Below are 23,806 nucleotides of genomic sequence, written 5' to 3'. Positions count from 1 at the left end.
CCTCTAATGAAAAGATTTCCTGGCTGCAGAATGCACCGGTCCCCATTCAAACCTCACTGCTACATGATACAGGCACAATGCTCTCGTCTCATCAGTCAAGCACTGTTCAGAATGGGTGCAAATATCAGAGCTCGTTTATCCCCCTACAGTCGATGTCCGTGCCCCCGCGGAAATCTAGTTAGCATAATAAACAAAATCCCAACAAAAATCTGTCAGTTTAAGCTAGAGATATTTTTGATGTTGCATTGGATGCGTCTCAATCCACCACATCCCCCGATGTCACACTGCTGCATCTGCGGTGAAAGGTGACAGAGCTAAAGCGCCGTTTGTCAGACCATGAGACATCCTAAAAAGCGGTCTTCTCACAAAATTGTGTGTAGCTTCCGAACGGTTTGGCCTAAAAACTATTATGACCCCTCTATGAAAAGATTCAGGAACATGTACATGTCGTTTTGCTCTAGGACATCCACAGGCCTCACAAGACTCGTCTGAAGGTCCCTTAGTACCAGTTGAAAAAATGAATGAAGTATACTATCGAGGCTGTATCACAACCGGACGTGATTGGTCCCATATGGCAGTGCTCAATTGGCCCAGCGTCGTCCGGGTTTGGCCAGTGTAAACCGTCATTGTAAATAAGAATTTGTTCTTAACTGACTTGCCTAGTTAAATAAAGGTTAAATGTAACATTTTTTTTTTTTACTCGTTTTTCAACTCCTCCACAAATGTCTCGTTAACAAACTATAGTTTTGGCAAGTCGATTAGGACATCAACTTTGTGCATGACACAAGTCATTTTTCCAACAGTTGTTTACAGACAGATTATTTCCCTTATAATTCACTGTATCACAATTCCAGTGGGTCAGAAGTTTACACACACTAAGTTGACTGTGCCTTTAAACAGCTTGGAAAATTCCAGAAAATGGTGTCATGGCTTTAGAAGCTTCTAATTGGCCAATTGGCACAATGGGTCTTCCAAATGGACAACGACCCCAAGCATACTTCTAAAGTTGTGGCAAAATGGCTTAAGGACAACAAAGTCAAGGTATTGGAGTGGCCATCACAAAGCCCTGACCTCAATCCCATAGAAAATTTGTGGGCAGAACTGAAAAGGCGTTTGCGAGCAAGGAGGCCTACAAACCTGACTCAGTTACACCAGCTCTGTCAGGAGGAATGGGCCAAAATTCCCCCCAATTTATTGTGGGAAGCTTGTGGAAGGCTACTTGAAATGTTTGACCCAAGTTAAACAATTTAAAGGCAATGCTACCAAATACTACTTGAGTGTATGTTCTGACCCACTGGGAATGTGACGAAAGAAATTAAATGTATTTAAATGTATTTGGCTAAGGTGTATGTAAACTACCGACTTCAACTGTATACATGGTTTAGGATTAGACATTACACAAAGGATCTCTCACCAGGGTTTTGTGTTTGTTTGCACTAAAAGCGAATTATCCTTTATATTCTTCTAATGCTTTGTGTGTCTATCTGGCAAGACATGGTTGGAAATAGATGCATGATTTATTACTTCATAATCAATTTGAGTTCGTACTGTATGTCCTGTTTTATGCAGAGATGAATACGACGGAGTCATTATTGATCCACTGCAGAGATCAAAGAGTCTGGAGTACTGTATTCCTTGGCCACATGCTCATCTCCAGTTCGCACTGTTGAGCAGAGTTCCAGCTCAAACCCCAAGACCCACACCCCCGGATCAATTGTTCCCACAAACCACTCCCTCACTCCCTCACTGCAATAGTCTGTTCTGTTCTGCTGCAGCCACTAGCAGTTGGCCGAGTATGGAGCCTCTCTACTACAGATGCTAACAGTGTAATTTCCCTTAGTGTTTCCATACGACATCAAACCTCCTATAGTAGGTTTGTGCATAACGTGTATAGCGCAATGCTCTCCCTTGCGCTATCATTCTGTTACTGCTCTGCCTTTTCCTCTAATCCAGTGCTTCCACTCCGGAGCTCAGCCTGGGGATGAGAGGCAGAGCTATGGGGAGGTTAAGGAGCTTAGTTGGACAAATAGTTTGAGGCCCAGGGAGATCAAGTATCCGCTCATCTGAGAGAGGTTGCTGTGATAGAGAGAGCACATTAGTACTATCTTATCACAGATAAAGGCCCATTGTCTGCTCTAGAAGAGGCCCGTGTAAGGTGGACTGAAGCTCTGCCACTCACCTGGACACAGCTATCTCTCTAATGTAATCCCAGCTTCTCTTTGAAGTTGGTCATCAGGCCCAGACTTGTTAACCCATTTTTTTACTCATGTAAGTGATGCTGAGCATTGTCTATAGTCAAACACGGCTAGTACCGTTTCTATGTTATGCAGCTACACTGAGTATACAAACATTAAGAACACCTGCTCTTTCCATGACCTAGACTGACCAGGTGAATCCAGGTGAAAGCTATGATCCCATATTGATGTCACTTGTTAAATCCACTTCAATCAGTGTAGATGAAGGGGAGGAGAAAGGTTAAGGAAGGATTTTTAAGCCTTAAGGCAAATGAGACATGGATTGTGTACAGTTGAAGTCGGAAGCTTACGTACACCTTAGCCAAATACATTTAAACTCAGTTTGTCATAGTAGTGTGTATAGGTGGCATGGAAGTCAGACGCAGGAGAGTAAGACGGAGTGTAAATGTAGACTTTTACTAAATGTCCACTCGATATGCTCCAAGCACGAAAATATACATATATCAAATAAACATGGGTACGAGGACCCGTCACACACCTATACAACAAGAAAACAATACTTTACATAAAACAATCTCTGACAAACACATGAGGGGAAACAGAGGGTTAAATACACAATAGGTAATGAATGGGATTGAAAACAGGTGTGTGGGAAGACAAGACAAAACCAATGGAAAAAAAAAAATGGATCGATGATGGCTAGAAGGCCGGTGACGTCGACCGCCGAACACCGCCCGAACAAGGAGAGGCAACGACTTCGGCAGAAGTCGTGACACAGTTTTTCACAATTCCTGACATTTAATCTGAGTAAAAATTCCCTGTATGAGGTCAGTTAGGATCACCACTTTATTTTAAGAATGTGAAATGCCAGAATAATAGTAGAGAGAATGATTTATTTCAGCTTTTATTTATTTAATCACATTCCCAGTGGGTCAGAAGTTTACATACACTCAATTAGTATTTGGTAGGATTGCCTTTAAAATGTTTAACTTGGGTCAAACCTTTCGGGTAGCCTTCCACAAATGTTCTATAGGATTGAGGTCAGGGCTTTGTGATGGTCACTCCAATACCTTGACTTTGTTGTCCTTAAGCCATTTTGCCACAACTTTGGAAGTATGCTTGGGGTCATTGTCCATTTGGAAGACCCATTTGTGACTAAGCTTTACCTTCCTGACTGATGTATTGAGATGTTGCTTCAATATATCCACCTAATTGTCATTCCTCATGATGCCATCTATTTTGTGAAGTGCAGCAGTCCCTCCCTGCAGCAAAGCACCCCCACAACATGATGCTGCCACCCCTGTGCTTCACGGTTGGGATGGTGTTCTTCGGCTTGCAAGCCTCCCCTTTTTCCTCCAAACATAACGATGGTCATTATGGCCAAACAGTTCTATTTTTGTTTCATCAGACCAGAGGACATTTCACCAAAAAGTACGATCGTTGTCCCCATGTGCAGTTGCAAAACGTAGTCTGGCTTTTTTATGACAGTTTTGGAGCAGTGGCTTCTTCCTTGCTGAGCTGCCTTTCAGGTTATGTCGATATAAGACTTGTTTTACTGTGGACATAGATACTTTTGTACCCGTTTCCTTCAGCATCATGACAAGGTCCTTTGCTGTTGTTCTGGGATTGATTTGCAATTTTCGCACAAAGGTACGTTCATCTCTAGGAGACAGAACGTGTCTCCTTCCTGAGCGGTATTATGGCTGCATGGTCCCATGGTGTTCATACTTGCGTACTATTGTTTGTACAGATGAAAATGGTACCTTCAGGCATTTGGAATTTTTTCCCAAGGATGAACCAGACTTGTGGAGGTCTACAATTGTTTTTCTGAGGTCTTGGCTGATTTATTTTTATTTTCCCATGATATCAAGCAAAGAGACACTGTTTAAGGTAGGCCTTGAAATACATCCACAGGTACACCTCCAATTCACTCAAATGATGTCAATTAGCCTATCAGAAGCTTCTAAAGCCATGACATAATTTTCTGGAATTTTCCAAGCTGTTTAAAGGCACAGTCAACTTAGTTTATGTAAACTTCTGACCCACTGGAATTGTGATACAGTGAATGATGAAAGTGAAATAATGTCTGTAAAAAATTGTTGGGAAAATTACTTGTCATGCACAAAGTAGATGTCCTAACCGACTTGCCAAAACTATAGTTTGTTAACAAGAAATTTGTGGAGCGGTTGAAAAATGAGTTTTAATGACTCCAACCTAAGTGTATGTAAACTTCCGACTTCAACTGTATATAAAATAGCTTTCATTTGAACCTTCTAGTGGGAGGGACATGTTTTCAGGTAAATTGCATTTTCTTGTAATCTCAGATTCAGAATTTACCTTCATACATTCATCAGATGATTTGTATAGTATAATACTTTTCTATTACAAAAATACATAGGCCACATCAGAACAGTAATGGAACATAACAATAAAAAAAAAAGCGGGGGTGCAACTTAATATTAGGAAGGTGTTCCTAATGTTTGGTATACATGTATTTGGGGAAATGTTGATCTATTTAATGCTGTCTCAGTCATTTGTTGTTGTTCATTTGATGGAACTGTTTGATGGAGATGTATCTGTTGTGAGTGAGTGACCATTCTAGATACTGTGTATCAGGGGATCTGGTTATGTGGCTGCAACCATTAACCATAGTTATCTCTCTCTCTCTCTTCGTAGGATCCCTCCCAGAAGGCAACTCTCCTATCTCCCAGAACTCAGCCACCCAGAACTCAGCCACAACAAGGGAATGGGCTTGTGGTAGTTGCTGATGTGAATCTCTCTATCCTTACCTTACATCACACTGGTATAGGTGGCCATGACAGCAAGTACTCGTTTACAGTCACAGCCTTGGATGAGAACATCACCGCAGACACAGATGACTGGCTACAACAGGGAATCATCGACCTGGACTCCCCCGACCCCTCGCCCAGTCTCCAGAGAAAACGTCCTGATCGGAAGAGCCCATCCCAGTCTGGCCACCCTGACCCCAGTGATCTCATGGATGAGAACCAGTTGCCTCCTGCAGGGTAAGCATTGGAGCAGGGAAGGACTAACAGTGGCTCTCTCACACAGAGGGCCCAGGGGAAGAGACAGACTGGCTTTGACCATACAGGCTTGCTGACAGTGGCACCCAGTGAGGGTGATGTCATAATTGGATCTGACAACAGGATTTACAGGCTCCTGAGTGGCCCTCCAGGGCCAGTTGGCCCTCCAGGAAATAGCGTAGGAATCTCTCAGGGAAACGCAAACGTTTTAAGAGTCAGAAAAGCTCATATAGATATTTGTTTTCAAAACTCAGATCCTTTAAATATCATCAGGACTTACACTCCACATATAATCAAAGTCAATGATTTCACACAAGCAAAGTTATGTTTACTGAACATGTGACTTTATGGAGACAAGAAGCAGAAGATTTTTTTGTTTTTTCTGGGGGGTTTTAAGGTAATTTTACTGTTTGCTTTGAGTTATTGGAGATGGAAGGGTGTTCCATGCAATCATGCCTCTGTATCAGTGGAGGCTACTGAGGGGATGATGGCTCATAATAATGGCTGGAACGAAGCCAATGGAATGGCATATACTTGATACCATTCCACTTATTCTGCTCCGGCCATTACCACAAGCCTGCCCACCCCAATTGAGGTGCCACCAAACTCCTGTTCTCTGTAAAAAACTGTGTGTTGCTGTGAATTTGTTTTGGACTTGGGGGCTGTGAAGAGACCCATGGTGTCATGTCTTATGGGGTATGTTTGGGTGTCTGAGCTGAATGTTATTTGATTATGCAGATAATCCAGAATTGTTATCACAGTAATAGATCTCATAAAAACTAGAAGAGAAGCAACTAGTCTCTTGTCAACTGTCAACCAGAAAAGACTGGCATGTATGTTGTTGATGTTAGTTCTGAATGTGTAGTGAGGGCAAGGCGTGCTGCTCTGTTTTGAGCCAGCTCCCTGAACAACTAGTTGATTTTTGTGTACATTTTTTATAACAGACACACAGAGGTGGCGCTCCTAGTGGCCGCCGACTTTAATGCAGGGAAACTTAAATCCATTTTACCTTATTTCTAGCAGCATGTTACATGTGCAACCAGAAGGAAAAAAACTCTGCAACAACTTTACTCCACACACAGAGAGGCGTACAAAGCTCTCCCTCGTCCTCCATTTGGCAAATCTGACCATAGCTCTATCCTCCTGATTCCTGCTGACAAGCTAAAACTCAAGCAGGCAGTACCAGTGACTCGCTCAATACGAAGTGGTCAAACGACACAGATGCTAAGCTGCATGACTGTTTTGCTAGCACAGACTGGAATATATTCAGAGATTCTTCCGATGGCATTAAGGAGTACACCACATCAGTCACTGGCTTCATCAGTACGTACATCGATGACGTCGTCCCCACAGTGACCGTACGTACATACCCCAACCAGAAGCCATGGATGGCAGGCAACATCCGCACTGAGCTGAAGGGTAGAGCTGCCGCTTTCAAGGAGCGGGACTCAATTGATTGGACATGATTTGGAAAGGCACACACCTGTCTTTATAAGGTCCTACAGTTGACAGTGCATGTCAGAGCAAAAACCAAGCCATGAGGTCAAAGGAATTGTCCATAGAGCACCGAAACAGGATTGTGTTGAGGCATAGATTTTGAGAAGATCCCCAAAAACACAATGCCCTCCATCATTCTTAAATGGATGAAGTTTGGAACCACCAAGACTCTTCCTAGAGCTGGCCGCCCGGCCAAACAAAGCAATCGGGGGAAAAGGGCCATGGTCAGGGCAGTGACCAAGAACCCAATGGTCACTCTGACAGAGCTCTATAGTTCCTCTGTGAAGATGGGAGAACCTTCCAAAAGGATAACCATCTCTGCAGCACTCCACCAATCAGGCCTTTATGGTAGAGTGGCCAGATGGAAGCCACTCCTCAGTAAAAAGGCACATGACAGCCCGCTTGGAGTTTGCCAAAAGGCACCTAAAGACTCTCAGAGAAACAACATTCTCTTGTCTGAAACCAAGATTTAACTCTTTGGCCTGAATGCCAATCGTCACGTCTGGAGGAAACCTGGCATCATCCCTACGGTGAAGCATGGTGGCGGAAGCATTATGCTATGGGGATGTTTTTCAGTGGCAGGGACTGGGAGACTAGTCAGGATCGAGGCAACGATGAATGGAGTAAAGTATAGAGAGATCCTTGATGAAAACCTACCCCAGAGCACTCAGGACCTCAGACCGGGCGAAGGTTCACCTTCCAACAGGACAACGACCCTAAAAACACAGCCAAGACAACGCAGGAGTGGCTTCAGGACAAGTCTGAATTTCTTTGAGTGGCCCAGCCAGCGCCCGGACGTGAACCCGATCGAACATCTATGAGAGACCCAAAATTAGTTGTGCAGCGATTCTCCCCGTCCAACCTGACGGCGCTTGAGAGGATCTGCAGAGAGGAATGTGAGAAACTCCCTAAATACAGGTGTGCCAAGCTTGTAGCGTTAATCCCAAGAAGATTCAAGGCTGTAATCGCTGTCAAAGGTGCTTCAACAAAGTACTGAGTAAAGGGTCTGAATACATTTTTTTTTTGCAAACATTTCTAAAAATGTCTTTTTGCTTTGTCATTGTGGGATATTGTGAGTAGATTGATGAGGGAGAAAAAAACAATACATTTTTAGAATAAGGCTGTAATGTAACAAAATGTGGAAAAGGTCAAGGGGTCTGAATACTTTCTGAATGCACTGTATGTTACAAATTTACCGTAACATACAGTAAAATCAAAGGCATATGACTTTAGTGTCAGGAGTTTTTCCTGACCAGATGACCTGGAAAACCATCAGGCCCTAGTAATAAGCCGTCATCATCTAGTCTATAACATTTTGTTTGCTTCTGTATTCTATTCCCATATGATGATAGTGACCAATTCCACGCAAACGCTGCCTGCTTTCCAAACAGCAGGTTAGGGTTTATGAATCTTGTTCTGTAATTGTTCATCTCCCCCTTCCTCTCAATGCCTCCCCTGCCGACCCCTCTCCCCACAGTTTGGGAACCACTAGTTTATAGTAACATCACTGTCATCTCCTGTCTCTCCTCACTGAACTACAGGGTTTCACTGGTGAGACAGATCCATGGGGAGACAGAGGAAAGACTGGAGAGAGGGTAACTTTTTGAATATCCAGTATCCAAGTTTGTTATACTCAAAGTGGAAGCAGGCTTACGTTGTGCTGCACATGTACATACAAGTGTTATTGCACTGCCCTCTAGTGGATGGATGCTTTGCTCACCATCAGAGTGTATAGGAGCGTGCTTATATTTTATGTGCTTTAACTTTCAAAGTTATACTTAGAATAATTGTCTAAATCATATTGATTATATTGATTCACTTTTCATGATCATCTGTAGCCTATGTGTAGGACTGTAGTTTTCCCTAAATGTAGATATACAGTCGTGGCCAAAAGTTTTGAGAATGACACAAATATACATTTTCACAAAGTTTGCTGCTTCAGTGTCTAGATATTTTTGTCAGATGTTACTATGGAATACTGACGTATAATTACAAGCATTTCATAAGTGTCAAAGGCTTTTGACAATTACATGAAGTTGATGCAAAGAGTCAATATTTGCAGTGTTGACCCTTATTTTTCAAGACCTGCAATCCACCCTGGCATGCTGTCAATTAACTTCTGGGCCACATCTGTCCCTGACTGATGGCAGCCTATTCTTGCATAATCAATGCTTGGAGTTTGTCAGAATTTGTGGATTTTTGTTTGTCCACCCGCCTCTTGAGGATTGACCACACGTTCTCAATGGGATTAAGGTCTGGGGAGTTTCCTGGCCATGGACCCAAAATATCAATGTTTTGTTCCCCGAGCCACTTAGTTATCCCTTTTGCCTTATGGCAAGGTGCTCCATCATGCTGGAAAAGGCATTGTTCGTCACCAAACTGTTCCTGGATGGTTGGGAGAAGTTGCTCTCGGAGGATGTGTTGGTACCATTCTTTATTCATGGCTCTGTTCTTAGGTAAAATTGTGAGTGAACCCACTCCCTTGGCTGAGAAGCAACACCGCACATGAATGATCTCAGGATGCTTTACTGTTGGCATGACACAGGACTGATGGTAGCGCTCACCTTGTCTTCTCCAGACAAGCTTTTTTCCTGAGGTAACTTCCTTTCCTGAGGGAACCACTGGAATTGTTGTTCTAGTGCTGTTAGAGCTCCCCTCTGTCCAATATTGTATGATCAGCTTCCCAAAGATTGTATTTAGTCTCATAGAGTTCGAATACAGTACAATACTGACTGAGATTTTGATGCAAAACCAAGCTATGTCATGCCATGTTCATATACATTGGCATCACGTCATATCTTACAGACTGAAAGTCTTGATTTTGAATGTCTCTCTTTGTTTGCTCCTAAGGGCCACAGGGGAGCTCCAGGCCCCAATGGGAAGTCGGGACCTAAAGGACCCAGGGTAACTGTCTCCTGTGTCATCTAATACAGGGGTTTTCAACCTTTTCTTGCCCAAGCCAAACCGGCGACCCAGGGACCCCCATCATATGGTAGATTTTTTTTAAAATCAGTTATTCTCTTATAATCAGGTGAATGATAATGGTAAGTAGAAGTAATCAACATTTTAAAATGAATAGTTTTGACAGTTTCATTATTTTGACCTCCCCACAGTCCATTGACATAATCTATTAGCTAGAATGATATCTTGGTGGTGAGAGAAGATTTTGCTGTTTTGAAGCTAATTTCCAGCAATTCTACACAGTTTGGTATGGAGCTGAGAAACCAAAGGCCATGTGCCTTGAATGCCTGGTTTTAGGAATAAAAACTAAACTAATAAAATATGTAGTTCACTATCTTTTCTGCATGCTTTCTAGCCCTTTACACTCCTACCCGTATGGGTTGAAAATGGCAGATTTGGGCACTGAGAAGCATCTAAATTAGAATGCAGTAGCTGTACAGAAGTATGCTATAAATTATGTCAGACGTCACTCTCTATGCATCACATTGCTGTATGGGTTTTGACTGACAGCTGTTCTGAACTTGAGCACCACACGCAACAAGTAGTTGCCTCCATCCCTCCATTCTAACAGGGCAACTTTTGCAAGTTTTTTTGTTGTCTGAGTGAGGAAAATGCTGTAAATTAAAAGGACTAGATATATTTTGAAAGATGAGACGTTGAGGATTATAATAAATACCACTTTGATGGCATACAAGCAAGACAAACCCCTGTGAGTCCAAATGTGCACTTCACATTTCCATATCATAAAACTCATGTCATATACAGTGTCAACGTTTATGATCACTATGTTTGATGCACAGTTACAAGATGACATGGCGTCATACCCTGAGTTATTCAGAACAGAATGTGTTTCTGTGTTTCTCTATTGTGTAGAAAATGAGCTGTGGACCACGCATCTGAATGCACTCATGACTCCATTCTATGATCACCAAAATTACTATCTGTTTCTCTGAACTGCCCTGTGAAAGACTTACACTGTAAGATCCTATTTTATAACTTAGCTAGTGATGTCGGCAATAGAACAAACTTAGAAATGATGCCCATCTGACAAAGAATATGATTTATAATGAAACGTTTTTGGATTGCGTAAACAACAACAGTAATTGTGTGATGGCAGGGCTGTGCTCCAAACAAAGCAACTTTGTAGATAAAGGACCATGCACTCTTCTGAAGGAGGTTGTTGGGCGATTAATCACATTTTCCCTCTGATGTCTTTTCTTTCCAGGGCTGTGGTGGACAGCCTGGTCTTTTTGGTATACCTAGAATCCCGGTAAGAGAAGAGTACTCGTTCTCATATGAATATTACCTGACAGACAATAGCTGTACTGTAGCTATAGTAACAAACAGCTCTCCTTGCTGTGTGTTGTACGGTATGTATGCCAGACGTGTTTGTGTCTATGTCTGTGTGTTATGTTGCAGGGTTTTAGAGGCCACATTGGGACTGGGGGAGCAGAAGGAAAGCCTGGTACACAGGTTCCCATTTTATTACTTTTTATATTTTAATGTCACTTATTATGATTTTCAACGGACTCCTTAATTGTCTAGTGGACATTTCCAATATAGTTCATTGAATAGGTACTAGCTCAGCTAGTTCAACCAACCATTATTGATAAATAGCCTAAAAACTAAAATAAATGTGTGTAAAAGTTTCTGGATTTTTTTATATGTTCTGTGTATACAAATGAATGTATGACATGATAAAAGAGAATATGTGTAATGTGTGATTGACAGGGTGCTCCTGGCTCTGCTGGCATTCCTGCATCTAAAGGAGACAGAGTGAGTCATATCCAGGTAACCAATCGGCTTTAAACAAGAAGAGGTCGACAGTAAAAAGGATAAAAACACAAAAGGCTCAATCATCACTGAACTCTCATAAACCTGAGCAATAAAGGGAGGAAGTGTGAGTTGTTGGTTGGTTAGAAAAGATATCCGATGATCCTAGACACAGATGTAATCACCCGCCTGTGGGCCTGTGGCGGCTAGTGCTGATACATCTCTCTTCTTTATAGGAGCACGTAAATGTCAGACAAGGGGGTTCGTAGGCTGAGTCAGTCAGTGTCCTTGTAAGACACATTCAGCATTGCACAACCAAGGATGATCTGGGGTCATCAACACTGCTTTGTAAAGTATTGATATGTGATGCTAATAGGGCACATTGGATTGTGTTGATATGTTGCTACAGGGATGTATATTCAACAGTCAATGTGTCTTTAACCTCCCTTGTCTCTGTCATAAATCCAGGGATTCTCAGGCCTGGGGGGAGAGCCGGGACAAGCAGGTCCCCCAGGCACTCCTGTATGTCCAACAAAAAATATCACTTGCCTACAGTATCATTGTTGAATCTGCACATTCTGTCAACACCCTCAACTTCTACTCATTCTTACCTTCTGTTTGTATCTATTTCGTGACTTTAACAGGGTCCTGCAGGAAAGCCTGGACAAGACGGCAGTCCTGGGCCACCTGGTGATAAGGTGAGTACTGTAGGCCAAAAGCCTCTGCCTCAAAAATAAATATTACCTACATTTCTCAACGTAAATGAGTCTCTCTCTGTTCTCTAGGGCTTCACAGGGAAAGTTGGCATGGAGGGTCCCCAAGGGCCAGTGGGCATGTATGTTAGTGTTACTTTTCCACCCCCAAAAGGTGTTCTAGTGGGATTACCAGCCTATGTTTCATTCATCTATAATTTATAATCTTAGTGTAGTGGTACCTACTGCTGCCAACAACCAATTTTGGGTGGACCGATTGAGGGCTACTCAGGAGCAGTGGGTTTAACTGGGAGACCTGGTCATTTTGGAGAGGGGGTAAGAACCCCTACAGAATGTTAGCATTGGTTCTGAAGAGTTCTACGGAATGTTATCATTGGTATGTTAGTAACAATGGCTGTTCGTTTGCATGATTGCCACCTGTCTGTCTGTCTACCCCAAGGGAGAACCTGGTGTGAGAGGTCCCGCCGGCATCCCTGGGAAGAGTGGACCACCGGTAAGTACACTATACTGACATTCACATTGTGGAGAGAATAGTCTAAACTGATACTGGTGTAAATTGATACATAGGGGATGATGTTGAGCTGTCTCACAGGGATTGAAGGAACCTCATGGTGAGGAAACGTTAGTCCTTCAAAGCTCTTCACTCATTTGATGTTTCAGACATACTGGCTGAGTTGTTCTTCTGTGTACACAACCTGCCTTAATTGGGAGTCAATTGTGATTTCTCTAGTTTGTCATCCTTAGGGCCGTCAAGGAGAGACTGGGCCCAATGGCATACAGGGATCACCCGTGAGTAGCACTTTTAAATAATGTCATTGTCCTCGGGCAGGTACCCTGGCGGTTTGAGCGTTGGGCCAGTAACTGAAAAGTCACTGGTTCGAATACCTGAGTTGATAAGGTGAAAAATCTTTCGATTTGCCCTTGAGCAAGGCACTTAACCCTAATTTGCTCCAGGGGCGCCATACTACTATGGCTGACCCTGTAAAACAACACATTTCACTGCACAGATCTGGTGTACGTGCTCTTGGATGGCACCTTGAGAACTGACGATTTGGTCATTTTAAGTGTTTACTACAGAGGTTGATTGGGTGTAACTGGTTTTAGGGTCCTCCAGGCCTCCCAAGGCTGGAGGGCAGGACAGGGAAGCCAGGCCCTTCAGGAAGCCAGAGGCCTGTGGGGGCACAGGGGTCAGCTGGGCCCATCGGGTTTCCAGTGAGTGGGTACTTTTCTACATTCTCCTTGTTTCATCCCAATGAAAAATGTATAATTGACAGGCCTTTCTGTATACTATTCTTGCACCAAAGTTGAAACATTTTTTAATGAACATCAGAGATAAAACTGTATTATCAATGTACAGTCCCTTTTGAGTCTGGTAATGTATTTTATTTACTGTATCCAGGGCACTCCTGGGATGGATGGTGTGATGGGGCAGGTTGGAGAAAAAGGAGAACAGTGAGTGCAATACCAGCCCTAGCTCGTGTCTTTTTTTTCCAATGATAGATTGGAAGGAATAGAGCATGAATCATGACAGTCACTATTGCATTGAGTGATACACTGTTGTCTGTTTAGGGAGCAGCAGGTCCTGTTGGGGACAGTGGGCCATCTGGACTGGACGGACAGCAGGTGGGCAGCAGTGGATCTGGGTGTCTGTTCTTAGATGACCCATCCACCTTCAATATGACTGGTGTTGTATGATATGCCACACTTTCCATGCTGGTAAGTGTGGCATATCTTGCCATAGCAATTGTACTATTATGGCTGACATTGATGACCATGTTTTATATTCTCCTGCCCCCCCCCCCCCCCCCCCCCCCCAGGGTCCCCCAGGAACAGTTGGTGAGGAGGGGTTGTCTGGGAAAAAGGGGGAACAGGTCAATAACTGGGTTTCATCCCTTTTACACTAGTTCAATTAAAATGTGTTAATAATATCCCTTCCTACTCTATCCCCACTTCTCTGACTCCATCTCTGTTGCTGTGAGGCAGGGTGCTCCAAGTCCCTTTGGAAAGCCAGGGCCCAAGGGACTCCAGGGAGAGCCAGGGCCACAGGGCTCCCAGGGGCTGCAGGGGGAGCCTGGGCCAAGGGGCAAAGAGGTCAGCTGTATTACCCTCTCTACCAAGCACATCTACACGCACAGGCTGCCATGATCAGGTTGGAATGTGGTTTCATGGTGTTCTGTGATTGTCTGTTGCAGGGAGAGATGGGAGGTTTTGGCAACAGAGGAGATCCTGGTCCTAAAGGACTTAAGGTAATGGAATGAACAGAATATACATACAGTATATGCTTAATGTGTGGTCCTATATGTACTGCCTGGTAAGACTTTCTGAAGCCTTCCAAAACATTTCATCGCTCTTCAAATCCCATTGAGTACCCTCTAAGTTGTTGTTTTTCCTCTCCAGGGGGCAAATGGACCTTGTGGATTCCCTGGGTTGGAGGGGCCCTCGGGAGCTCTTGGGGACAATGAGAAAAGAGGAGGGAAGGGCCACGGAGGACTGTGAGTGACTAATAAAGTATATTCTATCCTAATAATTGCTGATTTACTGATATACACTAGATGAAATAGTAGATGATCTACGTGATATGTAGATTTGGCTCTACAGCAGCGTTCGGTTTCTGTTCGTCAGGGCCAGGTGGGATTGATGGGGGAAGCTGGACCGTCAGGCTTGTCTGGATTGGAAGTAGGTTTGAAGTAGACTGGGATGCATTAAAGACAAAACCCACATTGGTTTGGAAAACTGTTATTGCTCAGTACTCGCAATGTCTGTAATGGCTTTGTAGAATACTCTGTCAACCTGTTATTGTTACAGGGTGTTCCAGGTCCTTTTGGATTGGCTGGGGCTGATGGACCACAAGGGCAGAAGGTATGATGTAACCCCGTCGTTATCATGGTGATGATATCATGCTGGAGCTGGACAGTAACATGAAGTTTCCAATTTGTCTAGAGGGACAAAGGCCCTTATGGTGTGGTTGGGGATTCTGGAAACGCAGGTCTTAAGGTACGTATTGCCAGTACAGGTTTAAAATGTTAAAATGCTGTATTCATGTCTGAATTATAGAAAGCTATTTAACACACATACTGTAGATGTTATTGTCTTCTAATGACAGGGCGTGTCAGGAAGAAGAGGATTGAAGGGTGACATGGGAAAATCTGGACCAAAGGTAGTATATCCAAAATCCTATTGCAATTCATCTTGATAACATTACAAATCTAAACGTCATGCACAGCATCCTTAATTGCACATATACATGTATGTACATTTTCTGTGATAATGTACATTATGTCTGTGTATTCGAGGGCATGGGGAGACAGGGGGAGATTGGTCCAAAGGGTTTCTCTGAACATGAGGGGTCCGAAGGTAAGCCAGGAGAGAAAGAAGAACCAGGAGAGCAGGTGAATTAGTCATTACAATGTATTTGTCTCTTCAGGAGAACAGCTGTTACATGATGCTCAGTAGTAAGTCTGTAAGACTGTCCGTAAGACTGTCTGAATGTCTATGTTGTGTCCAGGGGCCAGAGGGTCTGCCGGACAACAGAGGGCCCCAAGCGTCCCCTGGATTGGAGGTAAGAACACAGAGACAAGAGTACTGTTTCTGAAATAAACAATACTTCTTTAGCTGTTGGTAGATGTTGGTTGATATCTTTTGTCCTCATCTCTAATTTCAGGGTGAGCAGTTGGCCTAGCAGGACCTCTGGCTAGTGCTACAATAATCTCACGTCAGATATAAAATAAACACATGCATTTTCAGATATGGTCACCAGAAATAAATGTCTATAGCGTTTTTAGATATGTCAGCATTAGCTTTTTTCTCTTCAGGGACCAAAAGGTCAACCAGGGGGAGACAAGGCCAAGAGGGGAGACAAGGGGATACAAGGCCAGAAAGGGGGAGACAAGGGGAGACAGGGAGACAAGGCCAGAAAGGTCAAAAGGTTCTGAGGGGAGACAAGTCCAGAAAGGTCAAAAGGTTCACCATTCACCTGTCTTTACATCTACTTTTGTAACACTATTTATCCTACTCTGACATCCTACTTATATCAAATCTACCTCATCTACATTTACTGTAGCTATGTGATTGTAGATTGCTTGCTTTCTTTTCAGGGGTATGATGGTCGAAATGGGTATCCAGGAAAGACAGGACACATCGGGAGGGTCAGAATAAAGCCATCTCTTTTTCACATATTACAATTTCTCATTTCAATTTATATGGATCTTGATTCTTGATTCTAAAAGCTGTTTTTCTTACCATGTAAGGGGAAAAGAGGGAAATCTGGAAACAGAGGCTTAAGAGGAGAAAAGGTCATCACTATTGACTGTGAGAAATTCGGGCTTGATTATGCACTAGCCATAACATACAGAATAATGTTTTTTTAACCTTTAAAACACTGCTAATGTTTTGCAGCGGTGAGATTTTGTGTAAGGTCAACAGGGTATAACATTTTTATCAAGATTTAACATTTTCTTTGGCCTACAGGGAAAGAGGGGAGATTTTGGTTCAACCGGGCCTCCAGGAAGACAAGGGCCTTACATAGATTATTTTTAATAACCATATAATTTGATCTGTTTTGGAAATGCTGTGCGCTCTTTTCAATGCCAGGTGGTTAGCTGTACAACTTAATCACTGTGTCCCCAAAACTCAGGAAATAACTACCCTTGTTTCTATATATTTGCCTTTCTCTGTTTCTCTAAGGGGACACCTGGCATACAAGGAGAGAAGGGTGAAATGGGTGAACCAGGAGTGGAGGTAAATATGAAGCATCAACAGGGTAACCATATGATTCAAGAAGTACAGCACTTTGAACCTTACGTTCCTAGAAGCTCATTCTATGTGAGACTAATGTCTTTCCCCTGAACTTGCAGGGAGAGAAGGGGGAGATGGGACAGACAGGCCCTCCTGGAGCTCAGGGGCTGAAGGCACTCTCATTTATCCCAAGAAGCATATTACACATGAGTCAGATGTACTGTGCATGAATTGATCTATTTAGAGTCACTACAGATACATTTTGCCTCCATCATTCCTATGTTCATATCCCTATACATTTCCTGTATTCAATGATGGACACAGCTCCATGATGTATTGAGTCAGTTGAGTGTCTGTTTCAGGGGACACAAGGCCCTTTGGGAGAGCCAGGGAGCGATGGCCTAAACGGAGAACAGGTGAGATGTACTATCTAGTATCTGTCTGTCTATTTGGTCTTACTCTGAAAGCTTGACTCAGTGTTTTCTGTTAAGTATGCAACATTAATCATGGCATTGCTATTGAGTTGTATTGACTGTGATTTGTCTTCTGTCTTTGTAGGGAGACATTGGTCCTGATGGGAGGTGGGGGACCCCAGATCTAACTGGAATTCCTGTAAGTTGTCCTTTTTCAATGATATGCTATTGCTATTTCCTTTACTTTTATGAAAATAAAGTAGGATTTTTATACAGAGAATAATTACATTCTAACGTGATTCCTTTTCTCTTTCTATAGGGTTTGTTTGGAGAAACTGTATATTACTCTAAATACAAATACCCGCACATGTTCCGTTTTTTTTATGCATACCTTTATGTGTTCTGTACATGTATTATGGGGAGATTGGTGGATTGGCTGAGGGTACTGACTAAATGGACTATTTACCTAAATATCAGGGTCTAAAAGGATTTGCCGGACAATCAGGTCCTGTTGGAGTGAGAGGCCTGCCTGTGAGTATGACCTCCCTCACGTCACACCACATTACCAGCTGCGTTACATCCATTTAATGAAATAAAAATTATTCTTGACTCAATCTACATTTTAGTCATTTAGTAGACATGCATATCCAGAGCGACTTACAGTTAGTGCATTCATCTTAAGATAGCTAGGTGGGACAACCACATATCATAGTCAGGTTCAGAGAGTGGCAGGGACTCTGCAGGGACTCTGCTGTACTAGCATCAGGGTAAGCTGGTTCCACCATTGGGGTGCCAGGACAGAGAAGAACATTGACTGGGCTGACCGGGAGCTGACCTCTTGTGGCAGAACGGAATGCTCGGGTTGGGATGTAGGGTTTGAGCATAGCCTGAAGGTAGGAAGCATCCCAGGGCAGTGAGTTTAACTTTCATATTGTGCTTGTTTTTCCTTTTTTACATCAGGGTCTGGACCTCCTGGCCCTCCTGGAACCTTTCTGATCCTTACTCTGGCACAGCTCAAGGCAAGTTGTTGGTGATCTGTCAAAGCAAATCCAAATACTTCATTTCAGTTTGGAACTCAAATGCACTTTTGGCCAATTCAGCTATGACTATTTATCTTACAACACCTCCTTGCCCCCCCCCCCCCCCCCCCCCTGCCTGACCAGGACCTCATGTACTTGTCAGACAAGCCCAACTCCCTCCTGATCCAGACTCTGCTGGACTCATTGCACCAGGACCTGTGCTTGTTCATAGATCCACCAGATGGCACCAAAAAACACCCGGCGACCACCTGCTTGGCGCTGTGGCTGTTCCAGCCCAACTTCACTATCGGTATGGGCTTCTTCCACAGGAAGCAATGTTCCCTCTCAGCTGCATGCGTGCGGGGGCTCGCAGTAGCACGAGACTGCCGCTCAGCTCCCCCAGGACTGCTGCGAGAAGAAATATCAGCCCACAGAAGAAATATCAGCCCACGGAGAAAGGCAGGAGATTGAACTTCACTCAACTTTCTAGAGTTTTACCCCTTAGTTAAAACTATCAACGTTTCCCTTTACTGTGGGAATTGTGATCAAATCACTGCAATATTAGCTACTTTCAATGCAACATACCGAAAAAGAACTAACCATACAAAAGATTTTGTTGTAGGCACAACACATGGGAGGAGAATTCTATTGCGCACGAATCAGCCAGTACTCTACACAGACTCGTAAGGCATTAACAGTCAGAGCTGCAGTAGGCCTATAGCAAATTGACCATTGACATATATGGATATGTGCCATTTACTTTGAACTGGACTGTGTTTACAGCTGTGGTCGTGAGTAGATGAGCTTGTTTTGAGATCAAAGCAAGAGTTGCATGTAGCCACATGTCCACATTTTGTTCATATCCTTTGCTAGTTAGTAAATTATTAGTCCCAGTTATAGATAATTTGTAGTCAGTAATTGGGGAGTGATTGCTTCCTGCAAGAGCACAAAACATGTACATTTAAAAGCAAGTCAGGTAAAGATATTTTATTTTGTCTTAAAGGGGCAGTGTTGTATTTTGAGACAGGCTTGAATAAGCAAAAGTAGCCAATAGGCAGAGGGTGCATAATTTGTCTGATTCTCTGTAATAATGGTATGGGAATAATAATGGATTTTATTTTGTAAAGTGGTTTATTGCGTCAAACAACACAACAAGTTCAGTCACTTCCGTGTCTGATGGATAAGTGGATTACCAGGTTAAATGTCAAGCTCTGCATGTTTTTCCAAAAGTCTCATGGAATATAGGCCTACTGTACATTGAACACCACAAATTGGTTTCTACTGTAGCCTGAATGATGGAACATCTACAATTGAAGTCAGAAATTTACATACACCTTTGCCAAATACATTTAAACTCAGTTTTTCACAGTTCCTGACATTTAATCCTAGTAAAACTTTCCTGTCTTAGGTCAGTTAGGATCACCACTTTATTTTAAGAACGTGAAATGTCAAAATAATATTAGAGAGAATGATTTATTTCAGCTTTTATTTGGTTTATATACACTCAATTAGTATTTGATAGCATTGCCTTTAAATTGTTTAACTTGGGTCAAACGTTTCGGGTAGCCTTCCACAAGCTTCCCACAATAAGTTGGGTGAATTTTGTCCCATTCCTCCTGACAGAGCTGGTGTAACTAAGTCAGGTTTGTAGACCTCCTTGCGCACACACACTTTTTCAGTTCTGCCCACAAATGTTCTATAGGATTGAGGTCAGGGCTTCGTGATGGCCACTCCAATACCTTGACTTTGTTGTCCTTAAGCCATTTTGCCACAACTTTAAAAGTATGCTTGGGGTCATTGTCCATTTGGAAGACCCATTTGCGACCAAGCTTTAACTTCCTGACTGATGATGTCTTGAGATGTTGCTTCAATATAACCACATAATTTTCCTGCCTCATGATGCCATCTATTTTGTGAATTGCACCAGTCCCTCCTGCAGCAAAGCACCCCCACAACATGATGCTGCCACCCCCGTGCTTCACGGTTGGGATGGTGTTCTCAGCTTGCAAGCCTCCCCCTTTTTCCTCCAAACATATCGATGGTCATTATGGCCAAACAGTTCTATTGTTGTTTCAGACCAGAGGACATTTCTCCAAAAAGTACAATATTTGTCCCCATGTGCAGCTGCAAAACGTAGTCTGGCTTTTTTATGGCTGTTTTGGAGCAGTGGCTTCTTCCTTGCTCAGCGGCCTTTCAGCTTATGTCGATATAGGACTCGTTTTTCTGTGGATATAGATACATTTGTACCTGTTTCCTCCAGCATCTTCACAAGGTCCTTTGCTGTTGTTCTGGGATTGATTTGCACTTTTCTCACCAAAGTACGTTCATCTCTAGGAGTCAGAACACGTCTCCTTCCTGACCGGTATGACGGCTGCATGGTCCCATGGTGTTTATACTTGCGTACTATTGTTTGTACAGATGAACGTGGTACGTACCTTCAGGCGTTTGGAAATTGCTCCCAAGGACGAACCAGACTTGTGGAGGTCTACAATTTTGGGGGGCTGATTTCTATTGATTTTCCCATGATGTCAAGCAAAGAGGCACTGTGTTTCAAGGTAGGCCTTGAAATACATCCACAGGTACACCTCCAATTGACTCAAATGATGTCAATTAGCCTATCAGAAGCTTCTAAAGCCATAACATAATTTTCTGGAATTTTCCAAGCTGTTTAAAGGCACAGTCAATTTATTATGTAAACTTCTGACCCACTGGAATTGTGATACAGTGAATTATAAGTGAAATAATCTGTCTGTAAACAATTGTTGGAAAAACTACTTGTGTCATGCACAAAGTAGATGTCCTAACCGACTTGCTAAAACTATAGTTTGTTAACAAGAAATTTGTGGAGTGGTTTAAAAACAAGTTTTAATGACTCCAACAAGTGTATGTAAACTTCCGACTTCAACTGTATGTCCATGTTAAAATGTTATGGAATGCATTTTATCCATTGTTTTTAATGGTAGGCCTACATTATGATCAAATAGCCACATTAGCCTACTTGGCCACTGTTGTAACTGTAACTTAAAGCGGCTGCAGCCTCAGTGTTCACAGTAAATGCGCCCTGAAAGTTGCACAAGATTTTCACAACGTTCAAGTTTGCGTGTGCTCAGCAGACCTGAAATCTGCTTGGTGTCGGAAAAAACAATAGGAAACATTGACAGGAACTACATTGATTTCATTATTTTCATCACAATGTGACACCTTCTCCATTATATTCTAACAACATTTTAAATGTACAATATGTTTATTAGATTTGTGTGGGAGCAGTTGTACTCTACAGCAGCAGAGAGATTGAACCCTGATCAGTTTTTGACGTGAAGGTTGTTCCATGTTCCAGGGATGTATTACATTGATCCTAACCAGGGCAGCCCAGCTGATGCCATTCTGGTCTACTGTGACTTCACTGCAGCACCAAAGACCTGTCTGTCTCCACTCCATCCTCAGGTACTTCCACACACACCTCTGGCTCTGGGACCCTCTGAACTACAGATCTTATATCATGTGGTAATAACATATGCTATGTGTGTTTGAAATTCGTTCAAACTTCAGGTGCCAATGAAGGCATGGCTGAAGGATTCTGGGACAAATATCTAATTTCATTGGTTGAGTTCAATGGAAAAAGGCTTTCAAGTGAGGCTCATATCCAACCTTGATTCTGTCTTGCTCTCGTGTCCTTAGTTTGATTTTATGCTTTGAAACCACATATTCCTTCCATTCCCTCTCCCAGTTTGGGTATCCAGGACCGGATGTAGTGCAGATGAGGTTCATTAGGTTAAACAGCAGGCTCACCAGTCAGAACATTACCTACTCCTGCCAGCCTGGGAACAGACAGGGACCAGGGGAAAGAGAGGTGAAGTTCCTGGCAGACACACGAAGACAAAGTTACCTGGGGACATTACGATATTATGGGGTATGTTTTCAGACTATAATGATTACCATGTACTGTATTAGATGATGATGATGGTGATCAATCAATCAAATTGTATTGGTCACATACACATAATTAGCAGATGTTATTGCGGGTGTAGCAAAATTATGATGAAGAGGAGGGGGCTGTTGAGGGATGGTGAAGAGAGAGTCACTTCAGTGCTTGTAATTTACTTTGTTTCCTTCTTGGCAGTCCTCTGAGGAGCTGGATTCCGGAGACCGTCATGAGTCAGGGTTCCAGTTTGAGAGCGAGGACCTCGATCTGCATCCTCTGAGAGATCTGGCAGTGTTCGGAAGCAGTGACCTCACACAGGAGTTTGGATTCACTGTCGGGCCTGTGTGCTTCAGCTAAAGGAAGAGAGACACTCCCTCTAAGGACTGGCAAGAGCAGAGACAACAATGAGACAATCACCAGACAACCTCCAGCTAATGGGGAAATGACTCAGAGAAACTGGAAAGAGACAGAGAAAGGCATCAGCATCTCTCCACTTCTCATGACAGAATTGTTTATTGACAAAGTAGAAGTACCAACCAACAGGACAAAGTCTGTTTTCTCTCTCCAAAGGTTAACCAGTTAACAAACATGAACTGGTTGGTCTGTGGCCAGGGATATTCTTGAGAGAAAGTACCTTTGTATTTTGTGTACACTGATTTCATTTGTGATATTGAAACATGCTTATTTATGTAATTGGTTAAAAAGATGGCGGTTTCCTTAAATGTTTATGGTGCTATAATTCTGTTTTTTACAAACATTACCATACTTAATTCAGGTATGTTCTTGACCAAGAGCACTGTGGTTTTAACCTTCACTGCCGCAACTTAACAATGTGTCCCAAATCTGTGCTCACTCTACCCTTACATCCCAAGTTAGAAACTAAGAAACATATCAATATTGATCCCTTGGTCAAAAAGTAGGAAGACTAATGCAATGATGATTATTAGGAGCTATGACAATTAATTAATTGTATTTGGTGATAACATTTTATGCATTCTTGCAGCACCTAATAGATGCAGTAGCCTAACTACCATTTGTGAAATTGTGAAGTTTTGATGTGTGTTGATACAGAGGAACAATGCGGTACTATAAAAAATGTTGTCAAAGTTGATGTATATAGGTCATTCAATAATACCAAAGTTGACGTTTTCTGTAGATTCTTTGTCTCCTGTGTTTTACCTCACTGCACCTTATTATGATGTCCCTGCTAGAGGCTTATCTTTGTCCCTCCTCAATTTACCACATGATTTTACACCCTGGCCTGGCTTTATTCTACCATGAACCCCAACCTGAGAAGTTTTGACAAGGGAGAAATTACTCCCCAGTTCTGTGAAAAACAGTTCTGATTCGAATGGAAATACTCCAGGAGGGTCTTTGTGGTGGCTGCTCTTGATAATGTGCTTACAATTGATTCTGGATTGCATGCAGCAGGCTTTGAACATGCTATGGAACTTCAATGGCAGAGACAAATGTATCTTTAAAGTTTTGCTCAGTTTCATCTTTGCTTAAAGATGTGTGTTTGTAAATTGTGTGAT

At 42.7% G+C, this 23,806-nt stretch overlaps 2 protein-coding genes across 4 annotated transcripts in view; both read left to right on the top strand.

The window, feature by feature from the left end:
• Positions 1–15,042, top strand: part of LOC129825890 (uncharacterized) — a 30,198-nt gene extending 15,156 nt beyond the window's left edge. Inside the window, exons 4-22 of the mRNA XM_055886009.1 lie at positions 5,005–5,221; positions 9,587–9,640; positions 10,923–10,950; positions 11,125–11,162; positions 11,429–11,473; positions 11,939–11,992; positions 12,115–12,168; positions 12,256–12,305; positions 12,623–12,676; positions 12,928–12,972; positions 13,288–13,395; positions 13,583–13,635; positions 13,753–13,806; positions 14,001–14,054; positions 14,167–14,274; positions 14,376–14,429; positions 14,581–14,675; positions 14,806–14,859; positions 14,989–15,042. Of these exons, the coding sequence (XP_055741984.1) occupies positions 5,005–5,221; positions 9,587–9,640; positions 10,923–10,950; positions 11,125–11,162; positions 11,429–11,473; positions 11,939–11,992; positions 12,115–12,168; positions 12,256–12,305; positions 12,623–12,676; positions 12,928–12,972; positions 13,288–13,395; positions 13,583–13,635; positions 13,753–13,806; positions 14,001–14,054; positions 14,167–14,274; positions 14,376–14,429; positions 14,581–14,675; positions 14,806–14,821 (1,181 nt within the window). The 3' untranslated portion in view covers positions 14,822–14,859; positions 14,989–15,042. The remainder of the gene's footprint in view (positions 1–5,004; positions 5,222–9,586; positions 9,641–10,922; positions 10,951–11,124; positions 11,163–11,428; positions 11,474–11,938; positions 11,993–12,114; positions 12,169–12,255; positions 12,306–12,622; positions 12,677–12,927; positions 12,973–13,287; positions 13,396–13,582; positions 13,636–13,752; positions 13,807–14,000; positions 14,055–14,166; positions 14,275–14,375; positions 14,430–14,580; positions 14,676–14,805; positions 14,860–14,988) is intronic.
• A 2,100-nt stretch (positions 15,043–17,142) lies between these two features.
• On the top strand, positions 17,143–23,782 carry LOC129826128 (collagen alpha-2(I) chain-like). Of its 3 annotated transcripts, none has more exons than XM_055886482.1 (8): positions 17,143–17,333; positions 17,476–17,529; positions 17,808–17,861; positions 18,291–18,349; positions 18,494–18,659; positions 21,687–21,793; positions 22,077–22,259; positions 22,470–23,782. In XM_055886482.1, the coding sequence occupies exons 5-8, from the start codon at positions 18,500–18,502 to the stop codon at positions 22,626–22,628; spliced, it is 609 nt and encodes a 202-aa protein (XP_055742457.1). In that variant the 5' UTR covers positions 17,143–17,333; positions 17,476–17,529; positions 17,808–17,861; positions 18,291–18,349; positions 18,494–18,499; the 3' UTR covers positions 22,629–23,782. The 3 variants fall into 3 exon arrangements, with proteins under 3 accessions (XP_055742457.1, XP_055742456.1, XP_055742455.1); XM_055886481.1 differs by having other exon boundaries at positions 17,650–17,861; XM_055886480.1 differs by having other exon boundaries at positions 17,476–17,861.
• The last annotated feature ends 24 nt before the right edge of the window (positions 23,783–23,806 follow it).

This window comes from Salvelinus fontinalis, chromosome 28 (genome assembly GCF_029448725.1).
Source record: "Salvelinus fontinalis isolate EN_2023a chromosome 28, ASM2944872v1, whole genome shotgun sequence".
In the NCBI taxonomy this organism is placed as follows: domain Eukaryota; kingdom Metazoa; phylum Chordata; class Actinopteri; order Salmoniformes; family Salmonidae; genus Salvelinus; species Salvelinus fontinalis.
Note: the sequence above shows the minus strand (reverse complement) of the source record. Positions and strands in the feature narration are given on the sequence as shown.

What these genes read in the sequence shown, in the direction of transcription:
- LOC129826128 (XM_055886482.1), top strand. Translation starts at nt 18,500, where the DNA reads ATGTACTTGTCAGACAAGCCCAACTCCCTCCTGATCCAGACTCTGCTG. An exon ending in TGTCTCCACTCCATCCTCAG is followed by an intron (nt 21,794 to 22,076) that starts GTACTTCCACAC and finishes TCCCTCTCCCAG; the next exon opens with TTTGGGTATCCAGGACCGGA. An exon ending in GGACATTACGATATTATGGG is followed by an intron (nt 22,260 to 22,469) that starts GTATGTTTTCAG and finishes CCTTCTTGGCAG; the next exon opens with TCCTCTGAGGAGCTGGATTC.